We start from the raw sequence: 20,942 nt of genomic DNA on the forward strand, positions 1-20,942 counted from the left end.
TAGTTTTTCGTGTTGAAGTGAGGCCCTTGCTCACCTTCTGTCCACCCCTACCCCCATCCATGTCTTACTGTCTCCTGAGAAGTCATTTTTCTCTTGTTACGTAGAAAAACCTTCTTGCTCTGACATGACATCTTCCAATCCAGTAGTTACATAATTAGTATCTAACGTTTTCAGGGTTAATGGAAATAAAGCCTCTCCTCACTGTCTGATTAAGGCTTACCTTGATTCCTTGGCAACTCAAGGCAGTAATTTCTCAAAATGCTTTGCACGCACCACCTGCATCCAGGCCCTGGGTGTTTACTTAGAAGCAGACCTCGGTCCTCACCAGACACCGCACATACTGACCTGGACTCGCTGGGAGCGGGACCTGACACGGAGCATCTCTAACCATCTCCCCGGTGGTTTTATGCATGCTGAAGTTTGAGACCCGCTGCCTCACGCTGACCTTCACAGTCTTGTCACCTTCTCCCCACACGGCTCCCTGATTGCCCTTGTCTCCTGTGCCAGATACCTTCTTTGACCAGAAAATGTCCAAGATCATTGAATCTGCATCATTTCCGGGTTTCTGATCACCTGAGAACACCACGAATAAGGCTGTTTTGAATTTGTGGCTTAAGCGTTCAGTCTGCCTTTATTTTACTCCAATCGCTTGATTATGCCTAAAGACAAAGTTGTTCAAATTATATTATTTGTACACTTTAAAAACAGAAATTTGCTTTCAGAAAAATCTCTTTACACAAGCAAGGAGGCTGCTGTGTCCTGCTGATAAGGGAGAAGCAGGAGTTGTTAGAAGAGGCGCCAGGTGCCCCTCGGTGGTCGTCATGTGCATTTATGCAAAAAAATGAAAGGGAGAAAACGACACGTGTACATACAGACCCTTGTTTGTATGTAATAAAATGTCTGGCATCATGCGCACGGAGTTGATACAGGCAACAGGCGTATGGAGTGAGAAGACTTTTCACTTTGTATCCTTCTGTGTCCTTTGAACTTTTAATTCTGTGAATTCAAATACACTTTGAATGTATACAAATTCAAGTATAATTCAAATACAATACATGAATGCATTTTAAAAGTATCAATTAAAATAAAAATATAAAGTTTCATGGATTAGCAGATTCGTTCTACTTAGTTTTAATCACACCATTCATTCATTCAGCAATTATTTCTTGAGTCCATACTGTGTACCAAGAGCTGCTCTCTCTGCTGAGATCATGGATTGCATGTTCTCATGGGAGAAACCAGCAGTAACATGATGGATAAGTAAAAATATATGCACGCATGTTAAATAATAAGAGCAAAAGACAGCCTGGCGACGAGGGTTGCCATCTCTGACAGGCTGTGGCAGATTTCGTCAAGAAGACTTTGACTCTCTGATTAGGATTTTTTGTTTAAATGAAGTTTATACATGGAAGATTTGTAGATCTGCCAGGCTTTGCCTATGGGAAATCTTCTGGTCTGCATTGAGTTTCATATAATTAGAATCAGCATGTTGGTGTCACATACAGACAACTGGTCTGTTTTGTGATGTATTTTTGACATATGTGAAAACCTTCCTTTGGTTTCTTGGTGGTTTTTGTTTTCTGTTTTAATGTAGGCAGATTGTCTCTTTTTATCTTTACTTCTATGTCCCCACCACTTAAAACATGAAACCACTTTCTTTACCCCTTAAAGAGACACAGTGGCCTTTAGACAACACGGGTCTGAACCGCGTGGGTCCACTTATACTCAGATTTCTTCTGACAAGTAAGAACTACAGTAGTGCGTGAGCCCAGCGAAGCCCAGGCTGTGGACCACTGGGGCAGTGGTGTGAGAAGTGGGGCAGGAGGCAGTGCCCAAGCCCCTGGATTCAGTGGTGAGCGTTTGCTGTCATTCATGATCTCACGCCTTCCACACAAGATGAGGGCCCCAGAAACTTTCAGAGTGTTGTCAGTTCTGCTCAATTTCTCCATAAACAGCTTTTATATAATTCACAACAGTGATTTTTCTTTTCACAGAGACAGTAATGTCCCTTGAGTTTGCTTTTCATGTGGCTGTTTGTTTTGTTTTATTTTGTTTTTTTGTATATTACATATTCACGCCAGTTAAAAGTAACTACTATGCCCATTAAAGTTACAGGTGTATATACACTTGCATTAAGACCCTAATGTTAATTTATTATCTCAATAAATATTTGGTAAATGTCTTCCATGTATCAGACACAGAGAAGGCACGTGAAATATTAATGAGTAAAGCAAGCAAATGTCCCTGACTGCTGCTGCGTACATTCTAACCAGGAGAGAGACAGTGATCTTAACAAGTAAATTATACCTCCTTGGAGGCTTATGCTACAGGGCGGAGCAGAGCAGATGGGGAGAGAGTGCCTGGGGCAGGGAGGTGAGCTGCAATTTTAAGAGAGTCAGGGAGGCCAGTTAAGAATGGCCTTTATTTGAGCAGAGACATGAAGGAACCACAGCTGTCCAGGGGACCAGCTTTCCAGGCCAAAGGGGCCGTGGTGCAGAGAACTGAAGGCCGGCAAGCCTGGAGGGGCGTTGGGCACGTTGGACCCTGTGGGGGAGCCCACCGGAGGCTCAGGGTGTTCGTGTAGAGTCTAAGGCTGTTGACAACTGGCTCTGCAGGCTGCCTAGTGAATTCTGCTCAAAAACTTTTATTGTACAAACTGAGATAGTTTATCCAGGTTTTGACCCTGACCTTCTTCCTTTGGGAGACTTTTATAGTCAACTTCCTGAATGTTAGGCTTTCACCAGAAAATCTTTATGACTAACTGAGAAAAACAAGGTTCCATAGCAGAAGAGTAACCAGAGTCATTTGAAATGCCAGTGGGAATGTTGAAGGAAGCTGAAGCAGTGATAATAAAAGAAGTGGTAACAACAAAGGATATACGTCTAGTGATAATAATAAGTGAAATAAGTGAAATAGTAAATGCAATGAATGTGACAGAATATCTGTTGAAAAATCAGATTTGAGTTACTGCCATGTCTATATATATGTTTACATATATATGTGTGTGTGTGTGTGCGTGCACACATGCTTAGTCATGTCTGACTCTTTGTGACCCCATGGACTGTAGCCCGCCAGGTTTCTCTGTCCATGGGATTTCCCAGACAAGAATACTGGAGTGGGTTGCCATTTCCTTCTCCGGGGACTCTTCCTGATCCAGAGATCGAACCTACATCTCTTGTGTCTCCTGCATTAGCAGGCAGGTTCTTTACCATTAACCCACCAGCGAAGCCCGTATTTTATATATATAGAGAGAGAAGGAGGGAGCGAGGGAGAACGCTTGTTTTATGGTTATCCTTAAATTTAAAAAGGAAAAGTTATCCTTCACTTAAAGATCTTTCCTATGTGCACATGAAAAGTGAAAAAGTGAAAGTCGCTCAGTCATGTCCACCTCTTTGTGACCTCATGGACTGTAGCCCGCCAGGCTCCTCTGTCCATGGAATTCTCCAGGCAAGAAGGCTGGAGTGGGTTGCCACTTCCTTTTCCAAATGTGTATATAAAATGAAATAAATTTGTTTTGGAGAGAGAGTTTTCACATGGGGGGCAAGTTTAAAATACCTCTGTGAATCGGCTTCGTGGTGGTGACTCCTCCTGCCTTATCTCCTGAGAATTAAAGAAGAAACGAGCATGGGACATGGCGCTTCTTCAGGCGGTTGGTTAGGTGCCTGTGGGTTGGGGGAGGCGCCTTGGCCACACAGGCCGCCTGAGGAGGAGGAAAATCCCCGATGGCTGCTGCCCTGAACAGGCCTTCAGTCTAACTGGGGACACAGGCTAGACAAGCATGAGGCGAGGGTGTCTGTCCCCAGCACCTGCGGCCTTCACGGGAGGAGGGTCGGACCACGGACACCACCCCGAGCCAGTCTCCGCCTGCTCAGTCTGCGGGGTCTGGGCATCCACCAGGTGAAGACACCGTCCAAACAGAGCCCAGACTTTTCCTTCGCGGTCATGAAAATGCCATTCGTTGGGGAAAGAGCCGAGCCCAGGGAGCCAGTCTAGGGAAGGGGAGGTGAATTGGTGTGGACTTGGGGTTTCAGCCTGAGTGTCTCTCCCCAGTGTTCGTTTTCCTGTCCAGAGCTGAGAGTCCTAGGCCAGTTGCCACTGTTTCTGGCTGCCGGCAGTTGAACTCATTTGCTTCACAATACTTTTCCTGTTGTTCTTTCGCAGCAAACCAAAGAGAGAGTGAAGCTATTGATACAGCTGGCCGACGGCTTTTGTGAAAAGGGGCATGCCCATGCGGCAGAGATAAAAAAATGTGTCACTGCTGTGGATAAAAGGTACAGAGACTTCTCTCTGCGGATGGAGAAATACAGGACCTCTTTGGAGAAAGCTCTGGGGATTTCTTCAGATTCCAACAAATCGGTAAAATTGCTTTGTGCCAGCGGGATAAATTACCATCTGCGTCTTCGTGTCCTGCTTGTTGATTTAATTAACAGAGGTGCGCTGCCTCCCTTATTCCACAGAGCAAAAGTCTTCAGCTGGATATCGTTCCGGCCAGTATCCCCGGCTCAGAGGTGAAACTCCGAGATGCCGCCCATGAACTTAATGAGGAAAAGCGGAAATCTGCCCGCCGGAAAGAGTAAGCTAGCCTTGAAGAGCCCGCCAGGATTCACTGAGGAAGTGAAGGAAATGTCACTTGGACAAGCATGCTTGCTTCTGTGTGTGCTCTGAAACCAAACGGCATTAATCCTTCTCGTTGCTCTGAATGTGCTTCATTTTCACAGCAAAAACGACCACTGTGTCCCCTGCCCCCATATCAGCTGATTCGGAGACGGTGTCTTGTTTTTATCCTTGTACCCCTGTCTCATGGGGTTGACAACTTGCTCTACTATCATTTGTCGTCAGTAGGTCATGAGTGATAATACTGGGGAGGAGAAATTAATAATACAAGTGCTGAAGTTTGAAAGTTGGCAGTTAGTAAACTCTGCTGAGTATTAATAGAGACCAAAGATGGCTCTCAACCAGAGGTTCTCTGTCGGGGCTAGCTTTGTCCCCCAGAGGGACACTGGGCAGTATGTGGAGACGTTTGGGTTGTCAGCTAATGGGGCAGGGGAAGCGCTACTGGCATCCTGGGGGCAGAGACCAGGAGTGCCGCTCATCGTCCTGTAGTGTCCAGGCCAGCCCCCAGCAAGGCATTGTCCAGCCCCAAACATCAACACTGCCAAGTTGAGAAACCCTGATCACTGGGTACCACAGCAAAATTTTTTCTGAAATGTTTTTTTCCTTTGACCCAGTGACTGGGCACTGTTATTCTTCTACGCATTCTTCTTTTAATCTTTCAGAACACATCACTGGCTAATGCTTTTTAAATCACCTTATTATTTCATAAACCCTAAAAGTGAATAGTTAAAATAAGCCTGTATCCTGACTGTGAATTAAACTGGTCACTTGTCTTCCTCTGCTTTAAGGTTCATAATGGCTGAGCTAATTCAAACTGAAAAGGCTTACGTAAGAGACCTCCGGGAGTGTATGGATGTAAGTAAGTTTTTTTGCTTGTTTGTTTAGATGGGATATATACAGTCTTGCTGTTTATTCTTGTATGTGCTCAGTCACTTTAGTCGTGTCCAACTCTTTCTGACCCAGTGGTCCATGGGAGATGGCCAGGGCTGTTTATTCTTACCTATTTAATTCTTAAAGTGGTCGTCCGTTTGGTTGTTATTTTTGAGATTGAAAGTGTGCACAGCCGGCCCTCCGTGTATGTTTCTGCACTTCTGTGAAGTTCCAGGCGTGTTTCACTCATTACAGAGATGATAACAGCACTAATCCTCTTGTTTCATGTATCACATGATGGCCTGGCTGACATTCTGTCTGTAGAATTTTACAGCAGCTTCAGAGAGACACGCCTACCGATTACGACCAGTCGCTGACGCTCCGTAGTTTAACGAATCTCCCTTGTACCTTGAGGAGCAGCTTAATCCCCAGATTTGAAGCTGGGAGTACATTTAGAGCTGAAAAGAATAGACAGTATGCTCAAATATTAATAGCAACTGAGATTTGTCTTAGTAATAGTTTCTCATGTTGTTTTGTAAGAGGTTCCATTCTTAACATACATTTTTAGTTAGACATTAACTCTGGGTGTGTATTGACGGAGCGCAGAAGTAGCTGTTCCTTGGAGATGTGCCCTGGGTTTTTGTCCAACCCTCTCTGTTTCCCTCCTGGCCAGACCTACCTGTGGGAAATGACCAGCGGCGTGGAGGAGATTCCCCCAGGCATTGTGAACAAAGAGCTCATCATCTTCGGGAACATGCAGGAGATCTACGAGTTTCACAATAAGTGAGTGGCTTCATCTATAGGGGCCCTGTTAGCAACTCTGGAAGTCTAGGTACTGTGCCGAAGTGCCATGACAAATGCAAGTTTTCAGTCGAATACACGTAGATTCCAGGGATTCTGTTGGAATTTGAAGGAAGTCTGCCAGTCTTGCTTCAAGGACAGAAATTCTCGAGACTGTTTTTTAACAGACCCTCGGCTTTCTGTTTGAATTAATTCTTTATAGAAATGAGATTCAGAAAGCCAGAAGCCGTTTTGTAGGCACACTCACTGCTCTCGACCCATATCATCAGCTGCCCCGTCAGTTACTTCTTAGGGTTCAAAGAAAAGACTGCCCTCCACGGGCTTCTGACTGGTGTTTTGGTCTTTCCTAATAAGGAGGAAGGATCTGAGGACAGAGCAGATGTGTAGTGTGACCACAGTAAAGTGCACTTGCCACTGGCCAGAGGAGGCACGTGGTTTTATTTGTAAGGTCAAAAAAGGAAGAAAAAAAGAAAAGAAAAGGCGGCGGCAGCATCTTTAGGTGGAGTCTGTGCACCCCAGATCACCCGGGAAAGATGGTGCTGGGCCAGAGCCAGCGGGGTCTTCCTCTGCCCCCCATCCCACCTCCAACAAAGACACGAAGACCTAGCTGGTTTCTCTGGACTGAGTACCCACTGATTAGGTATATAATTAGGATACTAATTATATCCTTGGCTACTAAACATGTCAGGCTTCCCAGGTCATGGAATTCTCCAGGCTAGAATACTGGTGTGAGTAGCCTTTCCCTTCTCCAGGAGATCTTCCCAATCCAGGGATCGAACCCAGGCCTCCCACAGATTCTTTACCAGCTGAGCCACAAAGGAAACCTGGAAAGTATCTGAAGGCTAAACTAATGAATTGTATGAAAGTCACAGTAATTTATCCCAGTTCATAGCACTTGCTGCACATTTTGTTAAACTAAAATCTAAATGATACAATTTTCACTCCTTTTGGTTAAAATGATGCAATTCAGACGTTGCCTGAATTCGAGGCATGCTTGGTCTTATTCCTGGCATTATCTCACTGGTAAAATGTTTTAGGACACCTTAATAATATAATACCATTTTTACTCTCTGCAGCATATTCCTAAAAGAGCTGGAAAAATATGAGCAGTTGCCAGAGGACGTGGGACATTGCTTTGTAACCTGGGTAATGAAACCTCAGCAACTTGTTCTGTCACTACTGTTTGCTGGCTTTGAGGGATGTTAGAAGGAACACTGTCCACTTCTCAAATGGCATCCTTTTCTCCTGGTGTCTGCAGACAGAAAAGCAGACTTTACCCCCCAAAAGTTACGTTCTCCAGCTAGTTATTACTGTGGAACCAGCTTTTCATCGGCAGTAGTGCTGGCTTGGTCCAGAAGGTTGAGTGAATATGCCAGGCCTCTGCATGGCCCTGAGGGTTCCTGTTAACCATGAGTGCCCAGCCATGCCCAAGGGGGACTGTTGGGTCAGGAGGGAGGGAGGCAGGCAAGTGACCTGGTGACCGTCTTAAGTGTGACACTCAGCTTTGCATGCACTGTTGTAGGAAGAGAGGCCGGGGCTCCGTCCTGACTCGCTGGGCCAGGGGAGGTTTCTGGACATGTGTCCTGTCGCAGGACATGTTTCTTATTTTAATATCTTTTTTTAGAAAGTTTTTTAAACTGGGAGCTTGAATTTCACTTACACACACGGCTTCTTTTCTACATAAAAAGTTGTCATAATTTGACTTATTGCCATTTGAAAGGGATACTACTCTAATTTTCGTTTTGTTTATAGGCAGACAAGTTTCAGATGTATGTCACGTATTGCAAAAATAAGCCTGATTCTACTCAGCTGATATTAGAGCATGCAGGATCCTACTTTGATGTAAGTAAAAGATTACTAAAAAAAAACCTGTGGTATTTTCTAAGTTGCTTTTGGTGTACGTTAAATGTAGGGTGACTCATAACTTTCACCTAATTAGTATATCATTTTTATTTATCACATTTAAAATGGAGTATTCTTATACTTATGTTTTTAAAATATTTTTCTATAGTACTGCAAGCTGTATGTACTATAAAAATTTCAGACTATAATATGCACATGTGTATATATGTGTTTACTTAAAATTTATATACACTCACTAGTTTTTTATTTGTCATATTGTATATATGAGTATAAACAATGAAACTAAGCATCTTTTATCCTCTATAAAACAAAAATAATTTTGAATATTTTTAATCACTTTTTTTTTCCATTTCAATTTCATGAGGTACTTAATTTCCAAAAGCAGCCTACCAGTAAAATTTTACAAATGGCACTGTAACAACTCAGACCATTGGGAGGTTCATTAATTATATTCTCATGGGTGTTGACATAGTTCATTTTTTTTGGAAAGACTTTACAGAGACGTTATTTAGAACAAAAAAGGATGGAGTCTTATGATACATAAAGTGATTGGGGGGGTTTCCAGAACATAGTCAGATGTGCCAAATACATTTTGATTAAAGATAAGGTACTTTCGAATGTTAGATATAATTTGGTGTGTGAGTCCATGAGGTCATTAGACTTGTTCCCATGCTCGCGTTTGTACATGGCCTCCTGTGATCATCCGCTCTTCTCTGAAAGTCTGGGAAGTTAGAGTAAACTCTAGCTTCTGTCTGTGAAGTAGAGCCCTGGCTGTAGGTGGCCCCCTCTTAGCTATCATTCTCATGACCATAGTTACACGTCCCTGGCTGGGTGCATAGGAAGCCCACTCTCAGCCCAGCGTGGCCCTTTCTTTCCAGTGTTTCACATGACCCTGGGTCTCTGCCATTATGTGAAGCCCACCACGGTGGCCCTGTGCAGTTAGAATTATTTAAGGCCTAAGAAGCAATGAGAGCGTGTGGCACACATAATGTTCGGCATCAGTCATTTAAAAACCCTGCGGCCTAAGGAGGAAGCCAAGATCTAAGAGATTGGAAATACAGTAGGTTGTTGTGAAAACGAGAGCAAACGGGAGAGAGTTCCTTATAGTGAGGGTGAGGGAAGCCTGCAGTAGAGAGGGCTGGGGATGCGGGCTGTGACGAGGGTGCACACGTGGCTGGAGCTTCAGGAGCTGTAGCCAGTCTGACCGCTGGGCGGTGCAGTGACGGCCCAGGGGGGCGGGCACAGTGACAGGCAGGGGGGCGGGGCAGAGTGACAGGAAGGGGGGCGGGGCACAGTGACGGCCCAGGGGGGCGGGGCACAGTGACAGGCAGGGGGGCGGGGCACAGTGACGGCCCAGGGGGGCGGGCGCAGTGACGGGCACAATGCCGGCCATGGGGGGTGGGCACAGTGACGGCCACAGTGATGGCCAGGGGGGCGGGCGCAGTGACGGGCACGGGGATTGGGCGCAGCGATGGCCCAGGGGTGTGTAGGCGCAGCGTCGGCCACGGGGGCGGCCCGCGAAGGGTCGGCCTCCCTGCTTGACCTCTGCACATGAAGGCTTTGTAGTGCAGGGGAGACACTGTGTCTTCAGGGCCCAAAGTGATGATTGAAACTTGTTATTTTTATGTTTTGTTTATTAAAAGAAGCAATAGTAATTTCTACTTTATATTTACAGAAAAAGTAGTTTGTGTGATTTCATCATGGGGGTAAATAATGTAAATTTTTAGTTACTCCTGTCTGACCTCCCATTGGTGTGTGTATTCTTTCTTGAATACAGGAAATACAGCAGCGACATGGATTAGCCAATTCCATCTCCTCCTACCTTATTAAACCGGTTCAGCGAATAACAAAGTATCAGCTCCTTTTAAAAGTATGTATGAAGCATCTTAAACCTGCACAATTTTACACATAGTGCCTTACTATTTTGACATTGTTTTACTTATATGAAGAATCCTGAGTTTTTAAAATAACATCTAGCAAATTTATTTTTTGATTAATTGCGATTTTTTGCCCTGACTGATTTATCAGTGTATCAGGTAAGTAAGAGTATATTTCTTAATTATGCACCTGAACTTTGCTGACTGACCCTAGTCCCTAACATAAAATTGAGAAAGGAAAGAGAAATTGTCAGTTCTGGATGATTTAGTGCCATTGCTACGATTTCTGTAAAACTGACCTTGCTGTTTTTTGGTTATGAATGATTATGATTAAAATCACACTTGTAAAAACCAAATAATAATTAGTTTTGACAACAGAATGGTTAAAAAAAAAACTTTATAATTTGTGGTAAGAGATGTTACAGAATTTATTGTATATAATCAACATTTTCTTGACTACAAGAAAAATAATTCACAACTTCCATCTCATGATGTTTACACCACTGTTTCCTTAGCTGGTGAATGTTATTAAGCATTAGAACGTACCCAACACCCATTTATCCCAGTAAGAATGTTTCATGAACCCGATTACGTCCCCAGTGCAGTCCTAACATAATACGGGATCTTGTAATTTTTCTAAATACAAAAGAGATATAGAAGATGAAGTTTTGAATGTCCAAAACCCTTATTGACTTTTTTTGTTGCTATTAATTGGGAAAAAAAAATCTAGAGGCAGTAAAAGGGCTACATTCTTTTGTGACAGGACCCCATTATAGCATTCTTCTATCGCAAAGCTCTCCTGTGCTTTCAGAATGTCAGATTCCCATTAGGGGATTTTATGACCACCACAGCAGAAATATGTGGTTGCTATAAACGTGCAAGAGAAGTCAGGAGGCTAAGTTGTTTATATTCACATTTGCCCTCTGATTTCTAATTCTGCAAAGGCAGTTTGCCTCTTAGTTTCCTCAAGATTGATGGCTTTTGTTTTTCACATGTGGTTCTAGTAAAGATCTCTGCCTTAGTGACCTCACTATTAAGCTGCTGCTTTAATTTATAAACCTGACTTGATTCTGCCCAGGGGTTCTTCCATTGAGCAATCATGAGCTATGCCGAGCTCTCCAGTGAGGGGGTTTTCAACCTTAGCACATGGCAGTTTTAAAGCCCTTAATGCCAAGCGGCTCAGAACAAGAGGTGTACACCATCTGGCCATGAAGACAGGGGTCTGTTGGGCAGCTGCCTTGCCGTAAACCAGAGGTCCCCAACCTCCAGGATCTAATGGCTGATGATCTGAGGTGGAGCTGATGTAATGATCATAGAAATAAAGTTGCACAGTAAATGCAGTGTGCTTGAATCATCCCGAAACCATTCTTCTCGCCCCGGCACCCCCACCCCCCCAGCTCTCGTCCATGGAAAAAGTGTCTTCCACAAAATCGGTCCCTGGTGCCAAAAAGGAGGGGGACCAGTGCCCTAGACCCTCCAGGGTGCAGCTAAAGCCAACTGCAGTGCCACCTCCCTCTTGCTGAACACTGGGACACAGAAAGCTGTTGTTCCTGACCGCTAACAGTGACTAGTACACTGCTGAGAAAATACCTTGGCCCCCACTAGGATGTGACCGTGTGGTCCCTGCTGCCACTCATCTAAGACAGGGATCCTCGAATGTAGATCTGAAATGTTACTGCCCGGGGAGGCATCCTGCCGTCATTAGAGCTTTCTGAACGTCCCAGCACAAAGAAGAGCTTCCCTGTAGGTGCCTGGACAGCCATGCAGTTCCTGCTGGAGACAGGGCACCCCAGAGTAGAGGGACATTGTGTGTGTGTTAGTGGCTCAGTTGTGTCCGGCTCTTTGCAGCCCCATGGGCTGAGCCTGCCAGGGACCTCTGTCCATGGGATTCTCCAGGCAAGAATAAGGGTGGAGCAGGGTGCCGTTCCCTTCTCCAGGGGATCTTCCCCACCCAGGGATCGAACCTGGGTCTCCTGCATTGCAGGCAGATAGAGCTCAGGATCGTGCTAGAGCCGGTGGCCAGCAGAGCAGGACTCACAGGACTCTGACTTAACCTTCGAATGTAACCTCTAGGTGACTGTGCTTTGCTACCCTGATTAAATTGTTTGTCATTTTTGAGGCTCAGTAGTTAACATGTACGCTAAATTCATCTTCAACCATGACTGCATTTGGTTTCCTCTGAAGCCTAAGAAACATCCTGACTTGAGCAGGACAAACCCTTCCGTCCACTGGCTAAAGAGGCAGTTCAGGTTCCCTTACACGTTCCCTTATGAGAGTCTCTGCCCAGTTGACCACATCTGTTTTTACTGCGAACGTCATGGATTTTCACAAACTCTCTGATTTCTGTGACGACCTCCTGAGCGGAGCATCTCACGGTCTTGGTCTCCCACAGGAGCTGCTCACGTGCTGCGAGGAGGGGAAGGGGGAGATCAAGGACGGGCTGGAGGTGATGCTCAGCGTGCCCAAGCGGGCCAACGACGCCATGCACCTCAGCATGCTGGAAGGTAGGCCCCCCACCCCACTGACGCTGCCCCGCCACCATCCCCGCGCCCTTGCCCCTCTGTGCTCAGTTAGGAGTCGCCAGTGGAGGCGCGGGACCTTCTCTTTCCAAGAATTGGTCTTATTGCTTCCCTCGAGGTGCTCGTGGCATGCTCCCCCCTCATTACAAGCCGGTCCGCGGCCACTCCACTCTGCACCCAAGGAGCACCCAGTCTCCATGGTAGATGGACAGGTGGAAGGATAGGTCGACCCACCCCCCAGGATTGCATGGTCCCTCCAGGGCTCATGTTCTCCCCATCTCTCCATCCACTGCATCACCTGCTGGAGCCCTGAAGGAAGCAGGTACCTCCTCCCTGTCTGTGCAGCCGAGCCGGATGTGCAGCACGGTAAAGAGAGAATCAGATAAATATGCTTAATTAAACATTATCATCACGAGTGTAATTTCCCTGACTGCTCCTAAGAAAACGCTCTCTTTGTAATAGCTTAACTCCTATTGTCAGGTTACTCAAGAGTTATTTTAAGCAGTACTCCTGCCCCAGAGGTTGTACTGGCCTATGTCGTCACCGTCGCCTACATCGAACAGTTTTACCGGTGAGGACAGAGGTGCTCCCATTTGTTGCACAGACACCCCGTCCCCCCAGAATCAGAGGCCAAGCCAGAGCACCGTGTAAAATCCTGAGCGGGTGGGCAGCCCTCGTGGGGTCACCAGGGCCCCAGGCTCTGGCTGGCAGGTCTGTCTCCACTCCTCAGGTGTTGTTCTGGGTGGCCAGGTGTGCAGGGTGTGCAAGGCCCTGTTCACCTCCCGTCTCGCAGGCAGCGGGGGAGGGCGCCAGCGCTGGGGGCAGACCCTCACAGTCTGCCCTGCGGCCCAGGCCTAGGTGGGCGTGGCTGTGGCTGCCCCAGCCCAGAGGATGCTGGGAGAGGCAGGCTGATGCTGGGAGAGGCAGGCTGATGCTGGGAGAGGCAGGCTGGCTTGAGCGGCCACGGAGACGGAGGGACTCCTGCTGGTAGAGAGGGCGGGAGATCGCTAGCTGCCCCTGCCCGCGTCTGCCTCGCCATGCCATGAAGAGACAGCAGCAGTGAGAGCCAGCCCGCGTCCAGAGCGCCACTGACTCGCTTCAAGGGTTTTGTGTCTAAAGGACAGAGAATTCCTCAGGGAACTGAGGGATGTTCTCCCAGGAGGAAGGTCAGACGAAGGCCTGGAGGAAATGCTGGAACTGCAGAGAGCAGTCCAGGAAGGACGTTCTGGGCTGAGGAAGCAGAGGGTCTGGACGTAGAGTGGAAGTTGTGGGGGGGGTCGGGGTCGGTGAGCCATCCTGGATGGAGCATGCTTGTGTGTGAAAAGCTGGAAGGGACATTGAGTGACGGGGTGCTTAAAGCACATTTCGGATGGTGAAGGAGGAGGACTTGCAGAATAAGGCTGCATTTGTTTTCAACAGGGGGCGGGATACATGCAAGACTGTATTCTAGGAAGAATTATCCTCTGTCAGTGCTAGGGAGACGGGAGCCCGAGGCCCAGATGGGAAACTCTCATCTGGGATTTAATTGATGGGCCTCTTACAAACGTTTAAGCAGCCATAACACGGTCTCCTGCATCATTGTTTCTTTCCTTTCAACTGACTGTGCCTTTTTTTCACGTCCTAGGGTTCGATGAGAACATTGAGTCTCAGGGAGAGCTGATCCTGCAGGAATCCTTCCAAGTGTGGGACCCCAAAACCTTAATCCGAAAGGGCCGTGAGCGGCACCTCTTCCTGTTTGAGATGTCCCTGGTGTTTAGTAAAGAAGTAAAAGATTCCAGTGGCAGAAGCAAGTACCTTTATAAAAGCAAATTGTTTGTAAGTACAGGACTTCAGAATTGTAAGTTTAAAGGTGACACAATTGCAGTTTTTTTATGATTAGAGAAAAGTTAGCATTGGTTGCCTTCGGTTTTAACCTCCCAAACTGTTCTAAACTATCTGAAAATCATCTGAAATAGTCCTATTTTCATCTTCAGTGAAATACTGACATTCTTGAATCCACTAGAGGGCACTTGTGAGTGTGACCATCCCTAGGTTTAGGAAACTTGGCTTTTTCTAAATTATTTAAGATCTAACTGTGGGATAAGAGAACACTTTATAAGTGAACTTAAATTATTTATCTCCTGCGTGCCTAAACTAGCTTTATAGATAAATCGATCGTATCAGACTGTGGTTAAGTAAGTTCTCACATCATTATAATTAATGTTTCATTCATCATCATTGGAATTTACTTAAGCAGCCTTACAGTGGCTTACTGTGGGCTATTAATGATGAAGCTTGATTTTTTTCATTTAAAATAAATTTAAGAAAAATAAATGATCTTAGCAGTTCTTCCAGCAGCAAAGTACAATTATTAGAGAAAATCGTATAAGCAAAAATCACTTTAAAGATCCAGATGCCCTCCATCCCCCGACTTCCACCCAGAGACAGCTTCCCTGCGGTGCTTGACAGATAACAGCAATGCATTTAAAATCTCCTTTAACTTGTCAGTGTACTTCCTGTCAAGAGAAACATACCTGGTTCTTTTTTCCACAGGTAGCAGCCCCACCCAAGTCTCTATAAACCACAAGTCAACGCTCAGAAAAGTCTCTGACAGGTGTCAACCTCCAGGTCCCCTGACCTCCACCTCCCCTTCATAGGCAATACCTCAGAGGGCTCTCAACACAATATTTCTGGGCAGGGTCAGGCAGGGAGAGGAAAAATCACTGTTGGAGAATAGAAAGTGCAGGCAAATTTGGTTTCTTCACCAGATGTGGCAGATCACTTATACATGTTGGTAGAAATTTGGAATTTGGACAACTTACACATTTTTATGATATCCTCATATTAATCAAAGTCCCAGAACAATAGAATATGACCAAGCATAGAAATCATCTTAATAATCACCTGGAGTTTACACATTCAAACTAATGGCTTTCATACCACTTTCTTTGGCTTGTGTCCTGCTTGAGATTGTCTTTTGGACCACAGCCTGCCTGACATCATTTTAGATCATATTGTAACTGCAGAGAAAAAATGCAGCATTCCTGGCTAGCCATTTCACTAGCTGGCTTTAATCAGTCCTTAGAGACCACTCTAGTTTGTTTTAGAAGCTTGATACATCTTCACTTAATTTATCTTTTAAAAGTTAAGGTTCTCTCAAAGGCCAGATTATGAATCACTTCCCTTGCTGGAAGGGAGAGAATGCATTGGGATGAACTTGATTATTGAGGGGGGAATGAAGATGTTGACTTGTACCTCCACCCCTGCAAATGCATGTAATTACAGACAGAAAGTTTGTCTCTTCGCCCTTAAAAATGATTGGTGAACTACTGTACATTAATGCTATTCATAAGCACATTGGAAAATAACTGAGCTTTAAATCACCATGTCTTCTGTGAAGCTGCTTTGATAATGAAGATTCATGGCGGCAGCTCAGTCGCAATTAGGACAGACTCATCTTAGTGTTTACAAGATTGAAAATAGTCAACTCTTGATTTTCCAGATAATAAGAGTTTTCAGCTATTTTGGTTTTCCTGACTTGGCCTGTTGACCTGCATTGGAATTTCCAGGTAGAAGTGCTCAGAGGAAGCGAAAGAGATGAAGCCAATCTTGGGTAGCCTAAGAACAATATTTCCTCATTTTAACTGAAGCGAGATCCAAAGACTATGTATCAGTGTAAACAAACTGTGTCTTACAATGCAGCTTGAACATGAGTCACCAAAAATGACTTGCTCTCTGTTCTGTATCCCGCCTAATCATGTAATTGTCTTTTTTTATCCAGACCTCAGAGCTGGGTGTCACAGAGCATGTTGAAGGAGACCCTTGCAAATTCGCGCTGTGGGTGGGGAGGACGCCAACTTCAGATAATAAGATTGTCCTTAAGGTACGTCCACCGAAGCTAGGGAATATGCTCTGTGACGTGTTCACCATATCTGTTACACGTGTGTCTTTTCCTGTTGTTGAAACAGATTGTCGTGTCCTTTTTTTGTTCCCTTGGTGGCCCCTAAGCTTGGTGATTACCACAGAAAGAAGAGTAGGATGAATCTATGGTGGTATTCTAGTGGTGCAGAATCTTGAGCTAAACTTTTGCCGCCTGTGAAAGTTCACATGAAGAAAGTTCTTTCTCATCTTCTCCTTGCTTCCAGTCTTATAGAGTGAGTGTTTATCCAGGGTGATTGTTTAAGAGATGCAGCAAGTCAAGGTGCAAAAGGAGGGAGCTATGGACCAGTAGCTCCCATTGTACACTTGACCTCTGGTTTCCAGAGGCAAATAAGCATCGATGCTCTGTTAGGGCCTTTGACACTTTCAAGGCTGAATGTGCCCAGAGTCTCTATGGGGTCCTAGATTCTTTGGTTTTCTAGTTTGGAAGCAGAGAAGGGCGGGGGGCATGATCAGGTACAGGGTTTTGTATGTTAATTGTTTGAAGTGTTCATAAACACTGAGGTTTTTGAGTATATAGTCTTTGAGAGAAGAATATATCTTTGAATATTTTATTTGAACTCTGTTTTGATTATACTGACCTCTCCTAGGAATGATGGAGGACTCTAAGGATGTCTTAGGGACTTCCCTCCTCCCATGTTTAAGAAAATACAGATGGAACCGTCTTTTTGAGCTGTCTGGAAAGACCATAAGAAACTTCAGGATGTTTGGGGGCAGATGTAGCTGAAGATTTGTAGAATATTCGGAGATGAGCCAGCAGCTTAATGGGCCTCTGGTGTGTGGACTGGCATGTTAGTGATTTTGTCTTTTACATTCCTTTTCATCTCTGCGGTGTTTCCAGCGACTGTGAGTTACTCAACAGTACTGCACTCTCATGGCGTGGCCACTGACTGTGGAACCCATTGTGTTCCTAAGGTCCTTATTCACATGGAAATGGTGGAGTGTTTTGCAATGAATATATAATTAGCAACCCAGTGTATTTTTCTTGTTAGTCCTGGCATAAGCCCTATAAAATATAAATTGCACTGATAGCTAGTTATTAGATAGCTGAGCTTTTTCTAAGGCATAACATTTCAAAGTATATTCAAGACCTGAAAACTTCCAACTTTGAGTGTTTCTCCAGATTAGCTGCAGTGACAAATGCCCAAGGGTGCATATGAGAAATCATGCCAGATATTTTAGTCAGATATGTTATTATTTAGCCATATTTATTATGTCCTAAATGAAATACCCATGATGCAATTGAACAGTCCGATTTCCTACAGGCTTTACCAAATGAAAGTTTGTTTTCTAGGAAATTTGGGATAGTATTTTTCTGACTTCTAGCAAGAGAGTAAAGGAAATGATGTCCTTAGTAATTTCAGAGCTTGCTTGGTGGCGGTGGTGGTGGATATTTTCGCAGTGGTGATGGTGGTTGTGGCACAGATGGTGGTGCGGGCATAAACAGTGGTGGTGATGGTGTAGGTGGTACTGGTGGTCGTGTGGGCACTGGTGGGTATTTTAGCAGTGCTGTGGAGGTGGCTGTGGTGTAGGTCATGAGGGTGTAGACAGTGGTAGGGATGGTGGTGAGGCTGTAGACAGTGGTAGGGATGGTGGTGAGGGTGTAGACAGTGGTAGGGATGCTGGTGAGGGTGTAGACAGTGGTAGGGATTCTGGTGAGGGTGTAGACAGTGGTAGGGATGCTGGTGAGGGTGTAGACAGTGGTAGGGATGCTGGTGAGGGTGTAGACAGTGGTAGGGATGCTGGTGAGGGTGTAGACAGTGGTAGGGATGCTGGTGAGGGTGTAGACAGTGGTAGGGATGCTGGTGAGGGTGTAGACAGTGGTAGGGATGCTGGTGAGGGTGTAGACAGTGGTAGGGATGCTGGTGAGGGTGTAGACAGTGGTAGGGATGGTGGTGAGGGTGTAGACTGGTAGGGATGGTGGTGAGGGTGTAGACAGTGGTAGGGATTTTGGTGAGGGTGTAGACAGTGGTAGGGATGGTGGTGAGGGTGTAGACAGTGGTAGGGATGGTGGTGAGGGTGTAGACAGTGGTAGGGATGGTGGTGAGGGTGTAGACAGTGGTAGAGATGCTGGTGAGGGTGTAGACAGTGGTAGGGATGCTGGTGAGGGTGTAGACAGTGGTAGGGATGGTGGTGAGGGTGTAGACAGTGGTAGGGATGCTGGTGAGGGTGTAGACTGGTAGGGATGCTGGTGAGGGTGTAGACAGTGGTAGGGATGGTGGTGAGGGTGTAGACAGTGGTAGGGATGCTGGTGAGGGTGTAGACTGGTAGGGATGCTGGTGAGGGTGTAGACAGTGGTAGGGATTTTGGTGAGGGGTGTAGACAGTGGTAGGGATGGTGGTGAGGGTGTAGACAGTGGTAGGGATGCTGGTGAGGGTGTAGACAGTGGTAGGGATGCTGGTGAGGGTGTAGACAGTGGTAGGGATGGTGGTGAGGGTGTAGACAGTGGTAGAGATGCTGGTGAGGGTGTAGACAGTGGTAGGGATGCTGGTGAGGGTGTAGACAGTGGTAGGGATGGTGGAGGAGGTGGCTGTTTTAGCGGTGGTGGTCGTTACGGTGTAAGTGGTGGTGAGGGAGTAGATGGTGGTGTGAAGTGCAAGTTGCCCAGTTGTGTCCGAGTCGTTGCGACCCCATGGATTGTATAGTCTTGGAATTCTCTAGGCCAGAATACTAGAGTGGGTAGCCATTCCCTCCTCCAGGGGATCTTCCCAACCCAGGGATGGAACCCAGGTCTCCAGCATTGCAGGTGGATTCTTTACCAGCTGAGCCACCAGGGAAGCCCATGATGGTGGCGGTGGTGGTGAAAACCTGAAACTATTCATCACTCAGTCGTGTCTGACTCTGTGCGACCCCAAGGACTGTAGCCCGCCAGGCTCCTCTGTCCATGGGATTCTCCAGGCAAGAATCCTGGAGTGGGTTGCCATTTGCTTCCCCAGGGGATCTTCCCGACCCAGGCCTTGAACCTGGGTCTCCTGCATTGCAGACAGATTCTTCACCGTCTGAGTCACGGGGAAGCCCAGTGGCAGCAGTGGACAGTAATGGTGGTAACGACAGAGATGGTGATGGCCCAGTAGTTGTAGAACAAAATTATGACCTTTTTTCACTTTTATAGTCTGAAAAGGAGAATTTTATTTCTAAATCCTTTCTTAAACAGATTGAGACTACTGAGAGTATGAAACAGGTTTTTCCCTTCTCCTAACCAAGTGGGACCTTTGTTGTTGTTCAGATGCTCAGTTGTGTCCAACTCTCTGTGAGCCCACGGGACCACAGCGTACCAGGCTTCCCTGTCTTTTGCTGTCCCCCGAGTTTGCTCAAACTTATGTCCTTTAGGCAGACAAGTGGCCCGTAGCCACTTGAGTCAATGATGCCATCCAGCCGTCTCATCCTCTGTTGTCCCCTTCTCCTCCTGCCTTCAATCTTTCCCAGCATCAGGGTCTTTTCCAGTGAGTTGGCTCTTCCCATCAGGTGGCCCACGTATTGAAGCTTCAGTTTCAGCGTCAGTCCTTCCAGTGAATATTCAGGGTTGATTTCCTGTACGGTTGACTGGTTTATTTAGTCCTCCAGCTGCGTTATCTTTCTTTTACTGTTTCTGAAAAATTGGTACTCTTTTTCCATGTTTAATTTCTTCAAGTTTAGGAGAATTGCTCTCCATAAATGTAATGCTAGGTTTGCTTTATTTGAATGATTGGGATCTTCTTTATTGCTGAACCATGGTATGGATCTCCTCTGTTGTTGAAACCCTGCCAGATGTTCCCTCTCAGTCACTTCCCTTTGTTTAACCTCCCAAACATCTGTATCAGGCATGTAAATTCCAACAGTTCCATGTCGTTCACAGTTTCCATCCTGAGACACTTACTTCATGCACAGACTCCCCAGCTGCCTAATCTTTTTGCCTCCCTCCCCAGGAGAGGTGGGTTTTACTGCTCTCCTGACATCCGATCTGGGAAGAGAAGCAAGAGGCTCCTGTCCTTCATTTATTTCCCTCATTTTCCCCTCAACTGAGAAGACACATCCTCCAGTTAAAATATATTATTTAGAAAGAGAGTTCTCAGTCTTAATTTCCTTTCCCAGCATGGGCCTTGACAAAAACAAGTCCACCATGAGAAAATGCTTGGGTTCCCCTCCCTGCCTGATCTCATGCGTAATCCCACTGACGATTGTTGTAATCATTCGCAGGGAATTATGCTTATATCATAGGAGGTGGATGTTTTCCGTAAGGAAATTAAAAACTGTTGCTAAGTTCCAGGTCATGTAAAAAGGGAGGGGGAAAGAAAAAAAAGCCTCCCTCCTTTGAGGCACCTTGAAAGAAAAATCTGGAAACTATGATGCCACATGTGTTCATTCAGTCAGTGCCTGTTGACTGTCTGTGACGTGTCCTTTCCAGAGAACCTTTGTCCAGCGATGCAGTGGAGTTGAGGGAAGTCCACCATATGTAACTGGCACAGTAGGCTGCCCTGGTCTATCCCAGCAGCCTAACACA

At 45.9% G+C, this 20,942-nt stretch overlaps 1 protein-coding gene across 7 annotated transcripts in view; it reads left to right on the forward strand.

Annotated features, from left to right (window-relative positions):
* The window catches only part of TRIO (trio Rho guanine nucleotide exchange factor), a 349,762-nt gene that overhangs the window by 229,700 nt on the left and 99,120 nt on the right, over positions 1 to 20,942 (forward strand). For all 7 annotated transcript variants that reach the window (XM_065905271.1, XM_065905278.1, XM_065905277.1 and 4 more), the window contains exons 22-31: positions 4,162 to 4,356; positions 4,458 to 4,573; positions 5,403 to 5,469; positions 6,158 to 6,267; positions 7,362 to 7,431; positions 8,038 to 8,127; positions 9,926 to 10,018; positions 12,418 to 12,529; positions 14,169 to 14,359; positions 16,305 to 16,406. In XM_065905271.1, coding sequence (XP_065761343.1) covers positions 4,162 to 4,356; positions 4,458 to 4,573; positions 5,403 to 5,469; positions 6,158 to 6,267; positions 7,362 to 7,431; positions 8,038 to 8,127; positions 9,926 to 10,018; positions 12,418 to 12,529; positions 14,169 to 14,359; positions 16,305 to 16,406 — 1,146 coding nt within the window. The remainder of the gene's footprint in view (positions 1 to 4,161; positions 4,357 to 4,457; positions 4,574 to 5,402; positions 5,470 to 6,157; positions 6,268 to 7,361; positions 7,432 to 8,037; positions 8,128 to 9,925; positions 10,019 to 12,417; positions 12,530 to 14,168; positions 14,360 to 16,304; positions 16,407 to 20,942) is intronic.

Source organism: Muntiacus reevesi, chromosome 14 (genome assembly GCF_963930625.1).
Source record: "Muntiacus reevesi chromosome 14, mMunRee1.1, whole genome shotgun sequence".
Classification (NCBI taxonomy): Eukaryota; Metazoa; Chordata; class Mammalia; order Artiodactyla; family Cervidae; genus Muntiacus; species Muntiacus reevesi.